This window comes from Molossus molossus, unplaced genomic scaffold (genome assembly GCF_014108415.1).
Source record: "Molossus molossus isolate mMolMol1 unplaced genomic scaffold, mMolMol1.p scaffold_m16_p_15, whole genome shotgun sequence".
Classification (NCBI taxonomy): domain Eukaryota; kingdom Metazoa; phylum Chordata; class Mammalia; order Chiroptera; family Molossidae; genus Molossus; species Molossus molossus.
The window spans coordinates 4,166,424-4,189,828 of NW_023425350.1; the positions used below are offsets into that span (position 1 = coordinate 4,166,424).

The 23,405-nt window shown below is 44.0% G+C and overlaps 1 protein-coding gene across 1 annotated transcript; it reads right to left on the reverse strand.

Annotated features, from left to right (window-relative positions):
• Positions 1–600: 600 nt before the first annotated feature.
• Positions 601–22,933, reverse strand: YWHAQ (tyrosine 3-monooxygenase/tryptophan 5-monooxygenase activation protein theta). Its single transcript, XM_036263501.1, has 6 exons — positions 22,843–22,933; positions 22,078–22,432; positions 6,649–6,772; positions 4,955–5,118; positions 3,735–3,830; positions 601–1,959 (listed from the first exon to the last, which is right to left on the reverse strand). Exons 2-6 carry the CDS (start codon positions 22,369–22,371, stop codon positions 1,900–1,902), a joined length of 738 nt encoding a protein of 245 aa, XP_036119394.1. The 5' UTR covers positions 22,372–22,432; positions 22,843–22,933; the 3' UTR covers positions 601–1,899.
• Between the last annotated feature and the right edge of the window lie 472 nt (positions 22,934–23,405).

The window sequence follows — 23,405 nt, forward strand, 5'->3', positions numbered from 1 at the left end:
CAGCATCAAGTTTAGAGTATGTGTGTACTCATGGGTTTGCAGAATCTTGTGTGGAATTTGAAATATTTTGTTTACAAGTAGTTGGGGAAACAATTGATTCAGATGTTTGTGTTAAGTTCTAAGTTTAGATTTATTTCTCCCTCATTAAAAATAAAAAATGTTTTGTCCTTCATAAAAAAATTAAAGTGTCTTAGATTTTTGGGGGACCAAAGCCCTAGTATTCTTATTTAAATGAGTATTTCCCCAAGTCCCATTTAATTCTGTCTTTTCATTTCCCCTCAGGAAACAAATCAAGTGCAAACGAACCCTTGTTTCACAGTCACATTTTAGGAGATAAAGGGTTAATCTTAAAAAGCTTATTTTTCAGGTCATCTTTTGACTTTAAAATAAATTCTCAGGCCAAAACTTAGACAGGTTGGTGTAACAGCCACGTGACTCTCTAAAACCAGCCTCATTCACTCAAAGGCACGAGGGAGGGTTGCCAAGGGAAGAACCTGAAAACTACACAAGGTCCTCTCCTCTTGCACTGACATCCCGCTGAGTATCCCCCGAAGCATAACTACCACCAGCCAAAGCATTCCCAATCACAGTTAACTTTTCTAGTTTGAAAATGCCCATTTTATTCTATATGACACTTAACTAGATATCATTTACATCTGAGAAAGAGTTGGCCACAAAAATCTATGGATAAAACACTATCTCTAAGAAATGTAGTCCAATTTTATATATTTCCAGGTACCCCTAAGACAAGTGCATCACAATGGAGAAATGTGGGGATCACTACTACATTTTACATAAAAGGGAAGTATTCAAGTACCTCAGAAAGTAGTAAATTCACTTGTCCTTTACAATGGTATGCAATTGTTGCAAGGCCATAGTAAATGGTTTATAAAATGCAATTTTATTTTATATTTCTCTGCCGTTACATAGGGCACAGCAATTTCATGAGGCTTTTCTGGAGCTACAGCCCATGATTAATAGCACGCAACAGTGGTCCAACTCTAAATAACAATCGCTAGACAAACTGGACACCCTCTCACATGTGCACAGATCAGCGTGGAAAAGTACTCAAGTTTTAGACGTGAACTCGTGTACTGTAATCTATTTCCCCCTTCTACTGTATTGAGAAATGAAATGCACTTTAATTCGCCAAAAGCAATGCTTGTATTCTGGCAGCCACATGCTACTTCTATTCCCTCGTCAAGTGAACACCAGAACTACAAAGGCAGGAGGTGTAAGTGAATTTTTATTAGGAAGGGAAGTTGTCAACTGAAACAGCAGCAAATGAAGAGTGAATAAGGAGACTCCCTGTTGTCACAGATACACAAGATCTCCCCATGTGTGACACAGGAGGCATTCAATTTGTGACCCGCAGCCCAGAATCATCAAATGCTTTCCCATTCATCTAATACTTGTGATTCCTACCAAAAAGGAATACATTAAGAACATGGAACTTGCAGACCAAAAGGAAACCCCCAAAGAATAGTAAGGGAGGGAATGTAGAAATTAAGAAGTTATGTAAAACACTCTTTAAATTGTAATTAACTACATTTTCATATCTTCACAGTAATACAAAACACAGTCACTTGTAGAACTGGTTCAGATTACTTAAAATACCAAATACATTTTTAGTTGTCTACTTAAGTGTTTGGAAGTTACTTATGTTTATGTGAAATGAAGCTATTAATACTTTTCTACAGCAGTAACTGCACACCAGGAAGGCCAAGACAAACACAAATCAAGGAATGGAGTTTTCCCACAGCTGCAGTGTGAAAGACTACAAACAGCTGATTCCATACACATGAATGGGTTCTCTGCTCTAGGAAATCCAAATGGAAGAAGGAATGGAGATGTGTACAAAGGTTTCTGGAGGGAAGAAGGACGCCACCCTGTATGCGGTTAGTTTTCTGCCCCTTCTGCCGCATCACATTCTTCTCCTGCACTGTCTGATGTCCATAACTAGGGGGAAAAAATCATATTTCCAGATTAGACAATTATATCAAGTCCTACTGTTATATCAAAATGTAATTCTGAGAGCAGTAAATTATTCAAACAGATTATGACTAAGACGGAAAGTTATAGTTCTCAAAACCCAAATACCACCAACTCCTCCCTAAAGTGTATCCCTGCAGACTACTTACAGTGCATTTACAAAGTCACACACACACTCCCAAGTACACTTTAAAGCTCACTGTTGCTATGAGCACTGTAATTTCAGAAAGAAGCAAGGTGACCTCCTTAGAATGTACTGCTCTCATTCCCAGCAGCCCAAGGCGCTTTGTGAAAGCACTGTTCAAATATAATCTGAGATTAATAAGACAAAAATTTCTAGGGAGCAGGGGGCCACGGTCATAACGACTGCTTTCAAGCATCTGAAGAGCTATCACAGAGTAAAAAAAGCCAGCTCCCTTTGTGTTGTGCAAAGAGCTGAACAGGAGAGGGCGACAGTTATAAGGAAGCAGCAGGTGTTCATGTAGATACAGAGAAAGGATCTGTGAACTAGGCAGGATATTAAAACAAATAAAATCGATCTCTAAGGATCTGATTTCAGGGTGGAGTGATGGAGTGAAAGTGGAATAGTCGGTATTCACTGACTGTAATCAGTAGCTCACAAAATGGATTTCCATTAGACCAACACCAAGACACGACTTGAATTTCAGAACAGCTGGAATCTTGTTATCTTATTAAGATACTGATACAAATAAAACAAACAAAACAAACACCACCGGAGGCACTGCTGCCCTAGGAGGAAAGGCCAGTAAAGACACTGACAGCACTGTGCTGCCTGGGAGGAGGCCTAGCCGCTCAGCTGCCTTTCTTCCACGAAGGCTGTTCGCGGCGCTCGTTCTGCTGTCGCTCAGGACGGCAGGGTTTCCAATGGCTGGGAAAAGTGTCTTCGTAATTTCCCTGTTCATCCAAGCTGACAGGCACGGTGCCGGTGTTAGAAGAATCTTATCTAGCAAAGCTCAAGCCCCAAATCAGGGCTCAGGGAGGAGAACTACATTTATATTAAAAGGTGATTAGGTTCCCTTCTTCCACATTTTGACTAAGGTTTTGATACATCACATTTACTTAAACCTCTAAGAGAAGCTAAATTAAGCTCAATCTGTACTTTTTATCCATTATTTTCTCTTTTATCATCTGCTTATCCAAGTAGTAGGGAGAAAAACTAAAGAAAAAACAAGGTAAAAGAAACAAACAAGCAAAACAGAGGTTTTGGTCTAGAAGCAGAGGTGTAAATCGAGGTGCAGGTTTATTCCCTACCAAAAGCCTACAGAACATCAGGTATAGTTCAAAGTAAAATTATATCAGAATAAGGCACTTTGGTGATTGTAGAGAAGCTTATATACCTACCGTAGTCCCTACCTTGCTACAGCTAATTTATTCAAAGGCAGAAAAGAATGAAACTACCTAAACTGTCCACATTAATGATTTATTAACATCTTCATCCCAATGAAACAGCCAGTGACGTTAACTGGTTATGAGTTCCTGCAACCTTAGTACCTTTCTCAGGAAGGTCTGATAAAATGCCTATTCACCTTGATAACCTGCCTACAAAATAATGGTCGTCCTGTACAAAACACTGATAAGCACTTAATACTTTTATTTATATATCTATATATTCATTTTCTAAGAAAAACTGTAGTTATTATATAACTACCCCAAGAGACAAGGAGCCTCAAATAAAATATAAGTACTTTTGTTCCAGAAAAAGAAAAAAATGAACAACTCACTGTGAGGTTGTCTCTAAGCAACTGCATGATGAGGGTGCTGTCTTTGTATGAGTCTTCATTCAGTGTATCGAGTTCTGCAATGGCCTCATCAAAAGCCTAGTAAAATATTAATATCCATGGTAAACAATATTTGCATAAACACAACCTAGGTAAGTCCACAATTACAAACCATTTTTAAAAAACAGGTGAACGTTCACTTTATGTTCTACCATCAATTAAGAATAAAAGATGAAATCACATTTCCAGTTTAAGAACTTCTGAATATGACTTGAAATGTATAAAGCTATGGTAATCAGTAAACAATTTTTTTTTTTAACATCTACTTATCCATTGATCCTCAGATAGAGTGGGAGGGATGGAGGGTGGGAGAGACAGAGAAAAACAATGACATGAGAGAGACACATCGATCGGTTGCCTCCCACACGACCCCAACCAGGCCTGGGGATTGAACCACAACCGAGGTACATGCCTTTGACCGGAATCATACCCAAGACCCTTTGGTCCGAAGACTGATGCTCTAACCACTGGCCAAGGCAAACAAGCACTTTTTAAAATAAATCCTCACCTGAGGATATGTTTATTGATTTTAGGGAGAGGGAGAGGGAGAGGGAGAGGGAGAGGGAGAGGGAGAGGGAGAGGGAGAGGGAGAGGGTGGGGGAGAGTAAGAGCGAGAAAGAAGCATCAATCGGTTGCCTCCCATATGTGCTGTGACACCAGAGATTGAACCCAAAACCTAGGAATATGCTCCGACTGGGAATGGAACCCGCAACCTTTCTGGTGGACGGGATGATGCTCCAACCAACCGAGTCACCTGGCCGGGGCACAAGCAGTTCGTATTTCTCCACAGGACACGCAGCGCAGTAGCTGTGCCTAACACACCTCTCACCAATGAGAACTCGTGTGTATTTGCAAAAGGCTCTGTGGCACTCTCCCCCTCTACACTTTCATGGCAGGCAGTGCTCTCCATTTCTTCGTCCTCCTTTGCTCTCTCTGACCACTATGCCCTTTAGACAGACATCACTGCTGACAGAGTCGGGAGAGAGCAAGATACTGAGAACCGTGGTGGTAGGAGGCATGATGGTAAGACAAAGGAGAAGACAGCCAAATAAAGATAGTAGACATCATCCCTGGATATCCAAATAAATAAAATACCTGGAAGTTAATGTATGTTATCTCAAATAGCCTTAGCTAAAGAGAGTGTTTCTGAACGCACATCTTACCGTTTTAGCCAGTGTGCAGGCAAGCTCGGGGTTATTAAGGATCTCATAGTAAAATACAGAAAAGTTAAGAGCCAGCCCCAGACGAATTGGGTGTGTGGGCTGCATCTCTTTCTTGCTTATATCAAAAGCCTCTTGGTAAGCTCCTTGGGAATTATCTATCGTTTCTGTGAAGGCAAAATATGAAAATCAGGATACTGAAAATATCCACCCATTATATAGCATATTAACACAATTAATGTACGTTACTAGCTCTTGGTAGAACCTGATTTTTCTCTGTAGCATTCTTTTAAAAGCACTGTAGCAAAAAGCAAACACTATCTTGTACTGGGTATTTAAAACTAGTTTATAATGTTTTTGGCTTATATTAGCTTAAATATATATATATATATATGTATATAGTATACCAGAGTTTCCCATCACTGGGGCTAAAACAATTTTATTCTTTCATGTTTTTTAATTTTATTACTTGGAAATGCAGCAATTAAAAATAATTTGACTGTTATATGCCAATAACATCTTAAATTGGCTGGAATATCCTTTTCTCAAAATAATGAAAACACTTTACAAAGATCACCACCACCAAATTCTCTATTTTTGTGACTTATCCGTAGAAACAATACTGATCCTTGGAACCAGGATGTTTTATGTGAAAAGCAATATAAAGTGCCACCATACAGAAAAAATCTGCTCTGACCAGAGTTTGATCATTGGCCTAATAAAAACGTCACCTTCCTGGGGAAAAAAAAAAGTTACTTTGGAAATACTGACCTAACAGAAATTAAATGAGTCCTCTGTGGCCTGAATGTGTACATTTTCTGTCCTCTGAAAGGTCACATTTATTGATGTAAACATGGCTGGTTTAGCACAACACGCTGAGGATCTCCAGCCCTGGCACTTAAGGGAGCCCCACAATGAGTCAAGTCTTAGCTCTGTCAATACGGACTATCTGTACATTCTAGAATACAGAAATATTCTATGCATGGGACTAGAAAATGCCAATAAGCCAGAAAGGGTGAAATGAGATTAACTTGATATTTGAATGTTCAGTTCTGTTATGTTCAATTTTGCTTATTTTTATGGCAACAGAAATTATACATCAATAAGTTTAGTACACAAATTTTGTTACAGCAGGGTAACAAAAAATAAAGCCTGTTTTCAATATCTTATCAGATTATAATCAGAAAGTTTGAGTTTACTTTTTTAAAAAGAGCACAAAGTGTAAACTTATGACAACTATATTTTCAGTTTTGAAAACATATGGTAACATTATTAATTTTCTTTTTTTTTTTTGTTTTTTTTTTTTTTTATCCTCACCCGAGGATATTTTTTCCATTTTTTGTACAGATAGAGTGGGAGGGAGAGAGAGGAAGGGAGAGAGAGTGAGAAACATCGACGTGAAGGGACACATCGAGTGGCTGCCACCCGCACGACCAACCAGGGCCGGGGACAAACTGCAACCAAGGTACATGCCCTTAGCGGGAACCGAACCCGGGTCTCTCCGGACCGCAGGCCGACGCTCTAACCGCTGAGCCAAACCGGCCAGGGCACATTATTAATTTTCTTTACATGGAGATTTCAAAAGGTTTCTTAAAGTTATGAAAAGCCCGGAGACTACACAGAAACTATTGTCGTAGTGCCCCATTTAGCCTCCCTATTTTACATTTTAGCTTTACCTGCAAACCAAACGCACTTACGTTTTCGATCATCACCACAAGCAACTTCAGCAAGGTACCGGAAGTAATCTCCCTTCATTTTCAGATAGAAGACCTTACTCTCTGGATTAGTTGCGTTGGCTATTAAATACTTATCCAACAATTCCTGAAAGTAGTAAATAAGACATTAGGCACTAATAAGAGGCAATTATTACAATCAAGAACTCACAGTGATATGCCGTTAATCGTCAATGGTCACAGTAACTACAGCTCACCACCCCAGACATAAAGCACGAGCTAAGTAGTTGCCACTGGTTGAATGTTTTGGCTCAGAGCAAGTCAGTTTCTAATGGTAGACCTGGATTACACCAAACACTAATTAGCAAGAGCTTGTCTGTTCCTTCGTTCATTCATCCAGCAAGTGAGCTAAGACGAGATCCCACAAAGGGGCTCTGGAAAGGCGCCAACTCTGTTGAGAACATTTTTATAGTCACAAAGAAATGCTACATGGTCCCTTTAATACCCAGTGCTTCGTGATTAAACATGGTAGAAGCGTGAATGCTGAGGCTGAGAAGAGTCCGACTAGGAGGAGGTCTCGTGGTGAGAAGAGAACGCGATTCCAGCACTGATCCCTCCTGGTCCCTCCAGCCAGATGTGCCCGCACTGACAAGGACCAGCTTCCCCCACTGGCTTCCGAGGGCTGGGAGGGCCGCCGACCAGCCCTAAGAGCCAAGTGCAAACTTTCCTTCCTAAAATCAGACTCTGATTACTAGTTTGCACATAGTCATGGCGTACGATTTCCAGTGTTGGCTTTTATAAAGTTACTTGGGCTTTGCTCCCATGCTGGAGTTCAGCCAGGTAGCATGGTTCTTTGTCAGATGCCACTAGCTCTCCGTGAAGGAAACAACAGGCACAGAATAATTGTGTCTTTCTGCAGGCTATCAGTAGTAGAAATTTATATTTTAGCCCAATTAAATGTAGACAGTGAACCTGCTTCATGTTTTACTAAAATAATCCTGGTTATACAGAGTATTACAAACACCAGTTATTATTAATGCTAAAGTGAATAAAGGCTAAGAATGCTTAAGGTATATAGTCTAGGTATACAACATTGTGTTTTCTGTTATATTTTTTTTTAATTCTCACAAGAGGACACGTTTTTCACTGATTCTAGAGAGGAAGGGAAAGAAAGAGAGAAACATGTATCAGTTACCTCCCACCCCCCCCCACCCCCCAAACGAGGACCAAACCTGTAACCTGGGTTACATGCCCTGACCAGAAATTGAACCTGAGACCCTTCGGTGCACAGGACAACATTCGAACTAACTGAGCTACTCTGGCCAGGCAGTGTACAACTTTCTATAAAAAAAAATCTCAATACAGACCAGAGAGAAAACACCCAAAATGACAAGTGGCTCCCTGCATAAGAAAATCTTTCCATAGAAGGTGAAAAGACAGGTGTAGAGGAAAGGAGTCACATTTAGCATTTATGTAACTGGAAGTCCCCCTACAAGTTTCTCCTGTTCGTTATTCCTGTCAATTAAGCGGGAGTTCCCCTTTGTACGTTTTTAACCAGCAAACTGTATGACCCGAGAAGCCCGAGGGCTCCCTCCTGCAATGACAGTGTCACTTGACTGAGGCAGGATGCGGGCAGTGCGCTCCTCTGTGAGAATCTTAGAGATCTGCGAACTTCCAACTCAAAATTACAAGACGGACTAGTAACTGAGGACACTCTAGACCAAAACCCTTAAATATGAGCCAAGTAAGAGGAAAGAATTTACATTAGAATACGGGCCACTTCAGGGAGAACCAGCAGTGACACCATATTACTGAGAGCTCTGGACGTTTTTTTAAACAAAAAGTCACCTATGCGTCAAATGAACAATTTGGATAACAAATTGTACATAATAACCCCCTTTATAACTAATGTTCTGATTCCTTAACTATACTAAAATGAAACTAGTAGCTAATATATCTACACACAAATTAAAAATATACATTAATGTCAAATGGGGCACCTGTAACAGTGTCAGCACCAACAATTTTTATACAAAGTATATACATTAATGTCTGAAATAAGATATAAGGGAGAAATAAAAGACACTTGTGATAAACAGTATGTGTTTCAATATGTAAATATCCACATGTCTGGCCCAGGCACTGTCGCAGGTTTGATTCCTGGTCTGGACACATGCCAGGGACTTAACCTGCAAACCAGGTACATACCCTTGACAGGAAATCAAACCCGAGACCCTCTGGTCTGCAAGCCAATGCTCTAACCACTAAGCCAAACTGGCCAGGGCAAGATGGTGATCTTTTGAAAAGAAAAACCCCCCAAATTTATAATATTCACCACGAATTACATTTGAACACTGGAGAATGAGTGCTGGTCCGATAATCTGGTTCTAGAGCTGCCTAGTTGATTTCCTCTTCTATGAAATAATGAAAATATTCTCCAATTTGTAATAATCTGTGCTAACTGCCCTGGCGGTTTGCTCAGTGGTTAGAGCATCGTCCCACAGATGAGAGCCACGGTCTGGTTCCGGCCCTGGTGACGGTCATGCGGGAGGCAGAACCAAGGGATATGTCTCTCTCACATCATGTCTCTCCCTCTTTACCCCTCCCTCCCTCTATCTGAAGACAAATGGAAAAATATCCTTGGGTGAGGATTAAAAAAAAATCTGTGCTAATTCTCAGGTACTAAATCCAAAGGGCGACCTGTTAAGCAGATCAACTCCTAGATAAAAATGTTTTCTTAGTGTTTTTCATTCAGGAAATTCTGTCGGTGGCACGTCCAGCACTGGCCTGGTGCCATCACCACGGAAGACCTGTGGGTCACACGGACACCAGCCACAACGCAGGAACGGAAAACGACACTTTTCCTGAATTACTTGCTTTTATGAATCCTTCACCTTTTATCAAAGCAATAACATGCAACAGTTAACTATCGCTAACATTTCTAACAAAAAATCTCCCCATCCCGTTCCCTCATTGTTTTATTCCTTCAGGGCAGTTACTTTTCTTTAAATCCTCACCTCAGACTAGGTCTCCAACTCAAATTCAATACCACAGGATTACTCCTCTCTTATCTGTGTCTCCTCTGCACACACAATAAGGCTCTGGTTTCCATTTAATAGGCACCAAATGCGTATCACATCAACAGAAACAGACAACATAGAAGGAAAAATACAGCAGAGCACCAAAGGAAAAAGGAAACAAAGAACTAAAAGTGCAAGTTCACGACAATCCAGTGGTGTGAAGGGAGCAGGGACCCTACAAAAACTCTGCACCACTGCTGGGAAGTGCAAGGAAGCTATTTCCTAGGCTTCTTGGGGGTGGGGGAGGGGGTCCAAAAGGGGGGTCTAGTCTCCTATGGAAAACTGAAACCCATGTGTTGTGTGGGTGCTATTCAAATTTTCATTTCATACACGATGTGTAAAACCACATGCTGTGTAAAAATGGGCGAAGCTTGGTGTGTACAGCAGAAACAAATCATCCAAACCACTATGCAAAGACACTTCCACAGTCCAAGGCACACACAGGTCCCGTGGAGAAAAGCTCCATTCACATAATTAAAAATAACAGAACTACTCAAGGGGCAGATCCACCACAATGAGGTATCAGCGAATCAACAGATAGTACCCAAGAACTTAAAAAATGAGAACTGTGTAATAAAACCTAAAATATGCTGAAAATGACTAAAGAATCTTTTAAAGATATATGTATTTTTTAATATTTATGGGTTAAACAGATGATGCCCAGGACTGGCTTCAAAATAATGGCAGAAGTGTGTGTGGGGATATAAACAAAACAGAATTCATAATAGCTGAAGCTGGGTGATGGGTACATATGGGGAGTTACTATAATCTTATATTAGTATAAGTTTGAATTTTGGTTACTTCTTTATTAAAATAATCAAAGAGATTAAAAAAGAAAAAAAGGAAGCAAAAGACAGGAAAAAGACAAGATAGAACAAATTAAGAAGACAGCTTGGAGGTATGGGGAGAGGGAGAAGAGCTAAAATAAATCCTTACACCTGAGGATATTTTTCTAGTTATTTTCAGATAAAGCGTAAGGGAGGGAGGGAGGGAGGGAGGGAGAGAGAAACATCGATGTGAGAGAGACACACCGATTGGTTGCCTTCCCCACAACGCGACCAGGGCCAGGACTGAACCACAATACATGCTCTTGACTGGAATCAAATCCATGACTCTTTGGTCCACAGGTCGCTGCTCTAACCACTGGGACAAACTGGACAGGGACAATTCTTCCTTATCTTGATGGGCAGGGGTCCCTAAAAAAGTGTTAATGAGCCTTCATATCTCCAATTCCCATTTTTAAAATTGGTATAATTCTGGCGCATTCATGAATGTGAGTGTGTCTTCCTGGGGGAAAGAACATTGTTGCCCCCCCCCCCCGCACCGAAACATGCTCCTGTATAGGGATGTTCATCCTGTCTTCCAACTCACCTAGCTACGCAGCTGTTGTGACTGCAGTGGTAAAGACACGCAGCAGGAATTTTAGCCTCTGACAAATAACGGAGAGTGTGTGAACTGTAATGTGCCAATATTAAAGAAAACCATGGTCTTTGTCCCCTTGCGTCCCCCAAAGCAGCGGAGCCAATTCCAGATATTATTAGAAACAAAGGCAATGCCCAGTCCTTTGTCTCTGACCTCTGTCTGCTATAGTCCCACATCTTAGCAACTGAATATTGAGTGTCCAAAACAGCAATACAGAAATGTTACACATCTTCTACTCAAAGATTCCCAACTCTCTGGCCAAGATACACAGGTTTGGAGGGACACTCTAATACATCCATTGGTGACACTTAATAATACTTTCTAAATCTGTCAATCTGCATCAAAAGCAATTACACATATACAACCAGAGCTGACCAACATTAACAGATCAGTATTAACAAAAGTACCAGGCAAATACCAATCTCTATACTTCCTTTCCCTTAGAGAACTTGCAATTTACTAGTATCCAGAAACTACTTTAGCCATGGATTTGTGAAGGAAGATAAATGATAGTGGAGAAACAAGTTGTTGTTTTTTAAAAGGAAAAACAACAGAACGATAAGTCAAATCTCAGTTTGGTCATAAGTAACCCAACTGAACAGACATTCTGATTAATAAAAAGGATGTTCTAATAATTAAAACAGGTCAAAACTGCCTTTGTAGCTTAGTAAATAGGTCAAGTTTTGCTATATCTTAGGAACTCTATTAAAAATAGATAATAGCTTATACTAGCAAAGACACCCGTGTACTTTCACATGAGCGCTGGCTTTTGTAAGTCTATGACAAACTGAATTAAGCCATTCACATTACAGAAATTATATAGTGATTTTCCATCTGTAAATGGAAAACCCATGCCCCACACACTTACCTCTGCTGTGTTCTGTATGCCCCTCTAGTCTAACAACTCTGTTACAGGGCACAAAAGGAAAGAACAGGGTCAAAAAGAATTTAAGAGGCTATGGTAAGAAGATTATTTTGCATTTGCAACTAAACTTAATGGGTTATTGCTAATATTCAACTGAACTACTGGGTGCAGCACACACAAACACAAACACAAACCTTGAATGAGGTTATGCTTCATAATTCACAGAGGAAACAGTAAAAATGAAGTCCTTATTCTCACATACCCTTACCAGCTTACCAATACAGATCTGAATCGAGCACATTTTATTTCAGAGACAGCCACAAGGGGAACTCAGGACACTGGTAAACTCCAGACAATATAGAATTGGGTCTCATTAGCAAACTTGTAGAGAAAGAAAATACCACATTCATATACTAACACATTCTTTTATGGGGAGTGAATTAGAGCAAAGATAAGAAAGTACACTACACAGGAGAGAACCCTAGAAGTTCCACGAGGCTGGAAGTGAGAAAGGAGACTGAACACAAAGGCTGGAAGGTCTCTAAGTCCCATTAAGGAACTGAGACTCCATCTTATCTAGTAACGGTTGTGAGATCTTAAAAAGCAGTAATCATTTCCTCCCCCTTGTCTTTTCAAGTAAAACCAGTGAACAGTAAAAGGGATCAAAGCGAGCCACTCCAGCTGAAGAGCATGCATGTATAAAGGCCCGATGCTCCCCCCCTTCCACACAAGACAGAACGCAGAGGAAGCAGTGACGATCTCAGAACGTGTGAGGCAGTGGCAATGGAAACAGCGCTCGTCCAGAGAAGCTGAATTTGAGTCCACGGGTAACTGGCTGCGTGGGCAAATCAATGTGCCTTGGAGTCCTTACAGGCAACACGCCTCGCTCACCCAGAACTGCACGCAGATAGTGCAAGCAAACAGATCTGCAGTATTAATAATTTGTAACTGACTATGGAACGAGTGCAGTGACACCTAAATTATATCCTGGAGGACAGGTGTGACTTCGACATTTAGCAAAGGGAGAGGAATGGCTTACAGATGAGAAAGCAGTGAGTAGCAGATGGAAGCAAAACATGGAGTGTTTGGGTCAACAATTCAGCTGCAGCACAAAGAATGGGGTAATTACAAGTTTTCCTTAAGTGAACTTTTATCCCAACCCACTTCTGATTATTTTTCCCATAAGCTGAGGATTTCAGGTCAAGGACTTTTTTCATATGGGACAACTGGATAGCCACATAAAAAGAATGAAGGCTGGACCCCTTCCTTATAGCATATGCAAAAATTAACTCAGAATGAACCAAAAACCATTATGTAAGAGCTAAGACCATAAAATTCTCACTGAAAGCATCAGTGTAAATTTTCATGACCTTGGACCAGGCAATGATTCCTTAGATATTTCAACAAAAGCACAAACAGCCTAAAGAAAAAATTAATAAACTGGATTTCATCAAAATCAACAACTTAGCCTGGCCGGTGTGGCTACAGTGCCGGTTGGTTGAGTGCCGTCCTGTGCATCGAGAGGTCATAGGTTCAATTCCCGGTCAGGGCACATGCCCAGGTTTTGGCTCAATCCCCAGTAGGGGGCGTGCAGGAGGTGGTCGATTGATGTTTCTCTCTCACATTGATGTTTCTATCTCTCCCTCTCCCCTCCTCTCTCTGAAATCAAAATATATGTATTTTTAAAAATTAACAACTTTAAATATCTTGGCAGGTGTGGGAAAGTAGAGGAGGAATTAAATTTTCCATGGGACCACAAGTATAGCAATACCCCCTTATTTGCAGTTTTGCTTTTCTCAATTTCAATTACCAGTCAACCACAGTCCAAAGATATTACATGAAAAATTCTAGAAACAAATAATTCATAAGTTTTAAATTGCATGCTTGTCATTATTGTCACGAAATCTTGTGCCATACCACCAGGGTGTCAGTCATTCCCTTGCCCAGCAGACCCACCCCTATTAGCTCCCTCCGTGCCCAGTAGTCACTAGTGCCACCTCACTGATCAGATCACCATACTGCAGCGCTGGTGATCAGGTAATCCTTATTTTACTTAATTATAGCCCCAAAGCACGAGAAGTGATGCTGGCAACTCAAATATGCCAACGAGAAACCATAAAGTTCTTATAGTCTCTAGAGGGTTGGGCACTATCCATGGTTTCGGGCATCCACTGGGGTCTTGGAACATGTTCTCCGTGGATAAGGGGAGGACTAGTGCAGTTTGATGAAGTCACTTCAATATATACCATTTCTGATTTTTTTTTTTTAATCCTCACCCGAGGACACTTTCTGATATTTTGTTCAGATAGAGTGGGAAGGGGAGAGAGAGAGAGAGAGAGAAATATCGACGTGAAAGGGACACATCGAGTGGTTGCCATCCACACGACCCAACCAGGGCCGGGGACAAACCGCAACCGAGGTACATGCCCTTAGCGGGAACCAAACCCGGGACTCTCTGGACCACAGGCTGACGCTCCAGCCACTGAGCCAAACTGGCCAGGGCTATACCATTTCCGATTTTTTTTTTATCCTCACCGGAGGACATTTTTGTATTCATCTTCAGATAGAGCGGGGGAGGGGGACATCGATGTGAGAGAGACAGATCAAGTGGTCGCCACCCGCATGACCCTAACCGAGGCCAGGGATGAACTGCAGCCGAGGTACGCGCCCTTAGCGGGAACCAAACCCGGGACTTTCTGGTCCGCGGGCTGATGCTCTAACCGCTGAGCCAAACTGGCCAGGACTATACCATTTCCGATTTCAAATGTCAGGCCTTGGATGTTTAAATATAATATATAATTTTTATAAATATGTTAAAAGCTAAATTTCATAGAAATTAACTTTCATAAAGCAAAAATGTTAATGGGACACCTAGCCTTTCCAAACTTTTTGACACCTCCCAGAACTGACTACCTGGTCTCTGCAATCGGTCCCCAAACAATCCAGAGTATTTTCTGATGAAAGGTGCGTGAACCTGTGCTGGCCCCTTGCGAACCGTCTCACTGGCCCCAGAGCCGGAGGGCAGCTCAAACACCGAAGGAGAAGTATACAGACTGCCAAGCACTTGGCAGAACAGCACCAGGCCGAGGGCGAACACTTAACGTGTTTCACTGTAGATGGCTAATCCTACAGTTTTAAAAGAGCAAAACTTCTCTGAGCTGTGTTCAAGTAATGTCTGTGTGGTGGAATAGGCAAAATGAGAGGGAAAATTAAAGTACTAATTGTAGATGAGTACTATCAATAAGAGTTACTTGAGCAGGAAAAAGTCTGACCTGAAAATCAGTATCGTTATGGTTTTAGAGCATTCCCACAACCACCTCTGACACAAAGAGCAATCTAAGACTGTCCTAGAAGAAAGCATTTACGTTAAATTTACAGGGGCCTTACAGTCATGGTCTCACCACCCGTACCGTCGGGAAGTTTCTCCCCTTCTCTAAGTAAAGCCTGCAGCAAACACCCAGGACAGAGAAGGCTTCCAGTCAAGTCAGTAAACTACAACACACATTTAGTACCACCGCCAAATCCAACTGGAGCAAAGGTCCAGGTGACAAAGAGATCATGGAATACTGCTCACCTGGATAGAAAAAAATCATTGAAGAGCCGAGATCTGTGTGAAAGACAAGTTTCACTGAAATGGTTCAACCAATGCTAGTTAACAGCTAACCTGACTTACTATCTCTGAAAGTTATCTAACTTTCAAACCTAAATGCAAACAGCTCCAAAAGACCATTACCTAACTTCATACATGCCAACTCTGCTGGGAGTGAGGAGAAAGATGATATTAACCTGACATCACCATTCTCAAGATAAGGAAGCAGAAGCCATTCCAACATACCTACAGGTATTAAAGGCATTCAAGCACAGCAATGCAGAATATCATACCCCTAACATGTGGCAAACAATTACATTGAACACCCACCACTGAGATCCTACCATTAACATTTTACCATACTTGCTTTATCACATATGCATCCATTTCTATTTGCTTGTATATAAACTCAAAACAGGCATGTCAATTGCCAACTACAGTTTGCTGCTGTTGTTAATCCTCACCTGAGGATATTTTCCCATTGATTTTTAGACAGAGGCGTGGAAGCGAAGGAGGGGGAGAGGAAGAGAAAGGAAAGGAAGGGGGGGTAGAGGGGGAGGAAGGGGGCAGGAAGGGGGGGAGGGGGAGAGAGAGAGAGAGAGAGACAGACAGACAGACACTGGTTGCCTCCTGAACAACCCAACCAGGGTGGGGGACTGAACTTGCAACGCAGGTACATGCCCTTGACCAGGAATCAAGCCCAAGACCCTCCAGTCCTCGAGCTGACACTCTAATCGCTGAGCTAAACTAGCCAGAAGAGTTTTCTCTCTTTTGAAGCAAAATTTACATACAACGAAATGCACAAATGTTAGATACACACTTAGGAGTTAGCAACACAAAGAACATTACAATCACCACAGAAATGCCCCGTGCCCCTTCCCAGTCAATCGCTACCTCCATTCCCACAAAGGCCACTACTCTGCGGATTTTCACCATGGACTACCCTCACGTGTTCTAGAATTTCACATAAACTGAGTCACACTACGTAATTTTTCATGCAAAACGTCTTTCACTTAGCATGCTTTGGAAATTCATCTATATTGTAGTGTGTATCAGTAGTCCACCCCCCTTCTAAAATTTTTTCCCTTTATTGATTTTAGAGAGAGGAAATGAGAGGGGGAGAGAGAGAGAAACATTGATGAGAGAGAACATCGACTGGCCTCCTCTTGCATGCTCCCCACTGGGGATTGGGCCCACAACTTGGGCATGTCCTGACCGGGAATGGAACCGGTCACCTCAACCACTGAGCCACACTGGTGGGACAGTAGTCCATCCCTTTTTATTGCTTAGTATTCTGCTGTATAAATATAACTGTTTATCCATTTTCCTATTAACAGATTGTTTCAAGGTTTCTACTGTTAGAATAAAGCTGCTATGGACATATAAAGTGCTTGAAATAGTGTTTGGCCATGGCCAGTTTGGCCTAGCAGTTAGAGTATCGGACCGAGGACCAAAGGGTCTCGAGTTTGATTCCGGTCAAGGGCATGTGCCTCAGTTGCAGTTTCGGGCCCTGGACCTTGGTCGTGCGGGAGGCAACCAATCAAGGTGTCCCTCTCACATCGATGTTCCCCCCCCCCCTCTCTCTCCCCCCCTCCCTCCCTCTCTGTCTGAAGATAAATAGAAAAATATCCTCGGGTGAGGATTTAAAAAATGTAGTGTTTGGTGTATAGTAAATGCCCAATAAATATCAGTTATTATTTTAATTACAAGCCTATATAAACAGTCACCATTATCACCAGTTTATAGAAGAACAGATGACTTGTTCATGGTCACAAAACTTAAGGTTGATTAAAAAACAATCTGTCTTAATTCCAGAGTCCATAATTTTTCTATTATGCCAACAAAATTACATTAAGATTCATTAACTGTCAGAAATAACATATCCGTCTTACTTCAAAGTAATAACCAGCACCACACATTTTCAAGAGATTAATTTAGAACACTTAACTAAATTCAAGTATATTACTGAATTAAGTTTACAGAGACCTTTACATACTGACACAACTTTCAGTTTCTATATACTATTGTAAATGATTATATGAAAAGTCAGAACCCAGTCCAGCCAGTGTGGCTCAGTGGATGGGAGAGTCGTCCCATGGACTGAGAAGTCCTGGTTCGATTCCAGGTCACGGCACATGCCTGGGTTGTGGGCTTGATCCCCACTAGGGGGCGTGCAGGAGGCAGCCGACTGATGTTTCTCTCACATAGATGTTTCTATCTCTCTCTCCCTTCCTCTCTCTGGGAAAAAAAAAAAAAAAATCAATGAAAACATATTAAAGCCCTGGCTGGTCTGGCTCAGCGATTAGAGCGTCGGTCCGCAGACCAGAGAGTTTTGGGTTCGATTCCAGTCAAGGGCACGTGCCTCAGTTATGATTTGGTATCCGGCCCGGGCTGGGTCGTGCGGGGAGGGGGCAGCAGGTCGAGGCTTCTTTCTTTCTCCCCTCTCCCTCTGATTTACTCAATTTGCTCTTCCCTCATACCAAGTTCCTAATGACTCACAAACACCTCACACACGCATTTAACCACTGCTCAGCTGCCCTACGATTAATCTTTTTTGTTTAACTTTGAATGTCTGTATACTTCTCCCTGAAGCCATTTCATTCAAATCATCCTTAGTTTTTCAACGTTTCACATACCGTTGACATGTTCTCCAATCTGGACTTTAGGACCTATATAACTTTATAATCCCCAAAAAATCAGAATTGAAAGAGACCCAGAAATTTTAGCCCAACCCTCATGTTTCACAATGACACCGGGAGACAGAGATAAGTTGGTAATATTTTCTCTAACATTTCTCAGACTTATCTACGAAGAGTCTGGTCATTTGGGTCCTTTTAATCTCCTTTGCTCTTTACTCATTTAAATTTTTAACTTTTTTTCTGCCCTTAAAGTTCAGCAGCCTCTCTCAATACAGTGCTTATCAAAAGAGTTGAGCGCTGTCCACCATGTTCACTTTGAGTAAATAGTTCAAATAATTCCACCCCAACCTATGCTATAAAAGGGAAAGAGGGCCTGGCCGGTTTGGCTCAGCGGTTAGAGCATTGGCCCGCGGTCCAGAGACCCGGGTTCAGTTCTTGCTAAGGACACATACCTCAGTTGCAGTTTATCCCCAGCCCGGGTTGGGGTCATGTGGGTAGCAGCCCGTTCAATGTGTCTCTCTCACGTCGATGTTTCTCTCTCCCTCCTGCTCTATCTGAAGTTAAATGCAAAAATGTCCTCGGGTGAGGATAAAAAAAAAAAAACAAGGGAAAGAGGCCGAGAATCTCCGCTATCAAGGACCAAATTGTGCCTGCCTACGCTCTGCGTCCCTTTCACTAGTCTCTTCTAGATAGTTCTGCCTCCCTGCTCTGCACCCGAGACCTCACTGCAGCACTCACGTCCAGAAACATCAGGTTTCACTTCTTTCTCCGTGGTTCTGCCAGACGCCTTACCATGCACTCCAGGTGCTGCCAATGGCGCCACTCGAAATCATTCGTAAGTCCCGTCTCCCCACAGGCCCCCGAAGATCCCCTCCGACATTCCTGCAGAGCTCTCACCTTCCTTCCAGGCTCCAGGCTCTCCGCCCACGCCGCCTCCCTCCCCAATGCGGCCTACCGTCCGGGACGTGGTCCTCCCGCCTGCAATGTGGACACCCCCTCCCTGCTATGTCCACTCCAGAAACCACTCTTTGGGAAGCCTTTCCTGAGGTTTGTTTTTTTAAATCCTCACCTGAGGATACTTTTACATTAATCTTCCGATGGAGCAAGAGGGAGAGAGACAGAGAAAGAAACATCGATGTGAGAGAGACACATCAACTGGCTGCCACCCGCACAACCCCAACCGGGGCCGGGGACTACCTGCAACCGAGGGACGTGCCCTTGGCCGGAATCGAACTCGGGACTCTCTGGTCCGCGGGCGACGCTCTTACCGCTGAGCCACACCGGCCAGGGCTTTCCTGAGGTTTTTATTTCTTTAAAACTACATATAGCTTGTTCAAAACCATCTCAAGGGGATTACATTATTTGTGTATGTCTCACATGCACTCCTTACAAATCACTGCAGGACAAACAGCATGGTTCTCAGCTTTGTTTCTCCTCACGCTGCATATCCGAGCAGTGCCCTGCACACTCAACTCTCAAATACAACTGCAAATGGAAGATGGCCTTTCCTAGGACGTTTTTATTTATTTATTTTTTTTGGTTAATCCTCACCTGAAGATACCTTTTCCACTGATTTTTAGAGTGGAAGGGAGAAGTGGAGGCGGGGAGAGAGAGAGAAATATCATGAGACACATTGGTTAGACTCAAGCCTTTTTACCAATATAAAGTATCTTTTTTTTTTATCCTCACCTGAGGACATTTTTGCATTTATCGTCAGAAAGAGAGAGAGGGAGGGAGAGAGAAACACTGATGTGAGAGAGACACATTGAGTGGCTGCCACCCACACGACCCCAACCAGGGCCGGGGACAAACTGCAACTGAGGTACATGCCCCAATTGGGAACCGAACCCGGGACTCTCCGGCCCGCGGGCCGGCACTCTAACGGCTGAGCCAAACCGGCAAGAGCAATAAAAAGTATCTTAACTTATGCCTCAGATTAATCAAGTTAAACTCTTCTATTTTACTTGGCATTAAAAAAAAAAAATTGTCCCAAGTTTCAGGGGAGCTCTCGAATTGAAACGATCCCTTTGAACCAGCGGTTCTCAACGTGTGAGTGGTTCTCAACCTGTGAGTTGCGACCCCTTTGGGGGGTCGAACGACCCTTTCATAGGGGTCACCTAAGACATAACAATAGCAAAATTACAGTTATAAAGTAGCAACGAAAACCATTTTATGGTGGGGGGTCACCACAACACGAGCAACTGTATTAAAGGGTCGAGCAACTGTATTAAAAGGTTGAGAACCACTGCTTTGAACGGTCTACTCTAATACACCTGGTCTCTTTTTCAAGTAATTCAGCAAAACTCTCCTACACTTATAACACCATAGAAACTAAAATTTATAAGAGCCACAGATTAAAACAAACATTCCTTTGGCTCAGAATAAACTTGCTAGAGAACAGGAAAAAATTTGTGGTAATTCAGAGTTATTGCAGGGTAAGTTACAAGTTACAAACTGCAAAGTAATCACTGAATAGAAAGAGGCTGTAATATGCTATGGGAACCCCCCTACAAATCTAGAAAAGCTTCTCATTAACTATGGAATTCTTGTGTCTTCTTTTGATAAAAGACTCAATGTTGTCACCAGGCATTACCACATAAATTTTGTGAACACAAGCAAGTCTGTAAAGTTTTTATAAGTGCCTCTATGCCAGGCAGGTAGTGGAAGCTAAGAAAATATAGATGACTATAACTAAAGCAAATAATCTCCAAATAAAGTACTTGGTGTACACTCTCCATTGCTTTCTTTGCCCCTTTACCAGCTGTTTCCATCGACCATGATTTTGTTCCGATCACATATTATTTACTGTATTGGAAAAAGAGGTTAAAGAAGTTTTAAAAAAAATTCCTGCCTCACCAATCTGATGGGGCAAGGAAGAGAAGGTTGGAGAGAAAGCCCTTCCCTCTCAATTCCCTCGTGAAAAATCACCAATCTAGCATCTTGTCCACCTAAACTGCAACGAGGAACAAACACATCAAATATCAGACCTCTTGTAAAGTGGCATTTTAAAAAAGCGCGACTGTACATTTCATATTTTATTGGTAGAAACACTCCAGGATATTATGCTGGTATTGAAATTTTAAAAACGTATCTTTGATCAAAAGATCCAGACAATGACAAAGCTAAAAATGTTCTCTCTCACTAATAAGGGTGAATCACAGCACTCACCTACTCCACCCAAGAGCCGCCGTTGCTAAGTCGGGACAGTTCGAAACCTGGAAAGCCTCCCTCGCCTATTCCACACCAGAGAGGAATCGAGGCAACGTTATTAAACGGTGAAACTTACCCGGGCAATTCTGTTCTTTAGATTTAGCGGTGTCTTTTTCACATTCACCCAACTGCCCCCCCACCCCTCCAACAGGGATAAAGCTCAACCGCTACTCTTACTTGAAAGATAGCGTCCTTTTGGATTTTCAAAGTAAATTTCCATCACTAGGTCTGGGAGGAAAACCGCATACATACATTTGCGCCTATGGCAAAGGTGCCTGTACCTTCTCCCAACCGAAGCCTGGAGTCCACGAACTGATTAATTACATTTACAGGGTTCCCAGAGAGCCTCAGTATGCTTAAAAACGACGTTCGGTCTTGGGGAGACCCGCTTGGACGCTTCCAAGTGATGCTGTGCGAAGCAACCTGGGAAAAGATCTACTCACCCTGGAAAAGCGGCCTCTTGAGTCTCCCCTGAAATAACCCACTAAGGAGGTCAAGCTACCGTCTCCATCCCGCTACATCGCCAGACCATTAGGTGCGCCCCGGCCCGCATTTCTGTCCCGTGCCCGTGAGACTCCCCACGGGAAGACCACACACAAAAGAGCGTCTGCGGCCCAGGCGCCCCATGCCCCGGCTCCCCGGACTCACCAGCACCGTGGTGCAGATGGACCGCAGCTCGGACTCCACTTTCTCCCGATAGTCCTTAATCAGCTGCAACTTCTTGTCGGAGGTGTCGGTCTTCTGCTCGATGCTCGAGATGACCCTCCAGGCGGACCGGCGGCCCCCGACCACGTTCTTGTAGGCCACCGACAGCAGGTTGCGCTCCTCGTTGGACAGCTCGGCGCCCTGCTCCGTCACGGCCTTCATGCAGGTGGCCATGTCGTCGTAGCGCTCGGCCTGCTCGGCCAGCTTCGCCTTCTGGATCAGCTCCGTCTTCTCCATGGGGACGGGGAGGAGAGCGAGGGCGAGCACCGACCCGGATCGGAGGAGGCGTGCGGAGGGCCTGCGGCGGGGCGGGGGCGCGGGCGCAGGGGCGGGGGCGGCGCCGTCAGACAATGCGCCCGCCGCCCGGGCCGCCCGCCGCCGCCGCCCCCTTTGTCTGTCCCCGCACGCGCGGCCCAGTTGAATTTCCCTCCCCCGCCCACGCTCCCCGCGGGGCGCCCGGGACGCGGAGGGGCTCGGGCGGAGGCGGCCCGGGGCGGGAGGAGGAGGAGGAGGCGGAGGAGGAGGAAGGGCCGCTCCCGCGCCCGCCCGGCCCAGCCCAAGATGGAAGCGGCCGTTGGCTCGCACCTTCCCGCCGGACGGCCCCTAGGAGCGCGGCGTCGAGGCCGGCCGCTCCCGGGGGCCGGCTTCCCACCCTGCCCGCAGGCTCGGCCGGGCCCGCGGAGGGCCGGGGACGACCCTGAGGCTCACCTTCACGTCTCCGCGGCCGCGGCGCGAGTCCCACCACTTTGATCCGCTCTTGGCTTTAGCTGAGGACCCTCCCGTCTCAGCCTACCCCGGAGCCAGGGGCGGGCCCCGGAGCGGCTGCCCTCGCTCCTGCCGCCCAATGATGTGCCGAGCTGCCCTGGAGAGTCCCGCCTCCCGCCCCGCCGCCGGCCAATGAGGCCTGAGCGCGCGGAAGGGGGCAAAGGGGGCGGGGCGGGCGGGGAAGCGGAGGCTCGGAGGGTGGGTCGGCTTGGGTAAGTTCGGTTGGCCGGCAGGCTGCGGCTTTGGCCACGGGGTTTCCTCCAATTAGATCCAGGGTAAAAGGACGTCACTGTTGCCATTGCGATGCTGTTACCATCTCCCCTTATCCTCCCCGCCATCCCTGGCACTTGTGGGTGCGGCACGGGAGCCGGAGACTGGCACGACATCGCCGGCGGCGGCCGCGTCCCCTGCCGCAGCCGTGGTGCAGAGGGTGCACTGCATCTTGTGCACTAATGCAGCTGCGGCTCTGGCGAGGCCCGGCCTGCGAGGGTGACACCATCGGCTGT

Bases quoted from the DNA above. Each gene is read 5' to 3' on its own strand.
- YWHAQ (XM_036263501.1), bottom strand. From the start codon at position 22,371: ATGGAGAAGACGGAGCTGATCCAGAAGGCGAAGCTGGCCGAGCAGGCC. The intron at 6,773-22,077 runs GTGAGTCCGGGG...TACTACTTTCAG, and splicing joins CCATCTGCACCACGGTGCTG to GAATTGTTGGATAAGTATTT. The intron at 5,119-6,648 runs GTAAGTGCGTTT...TTGCCTTCACAG, and splicing joins TTGTGGTGATGATCGAAAAC to AAACGATAGATAATTCCCAA.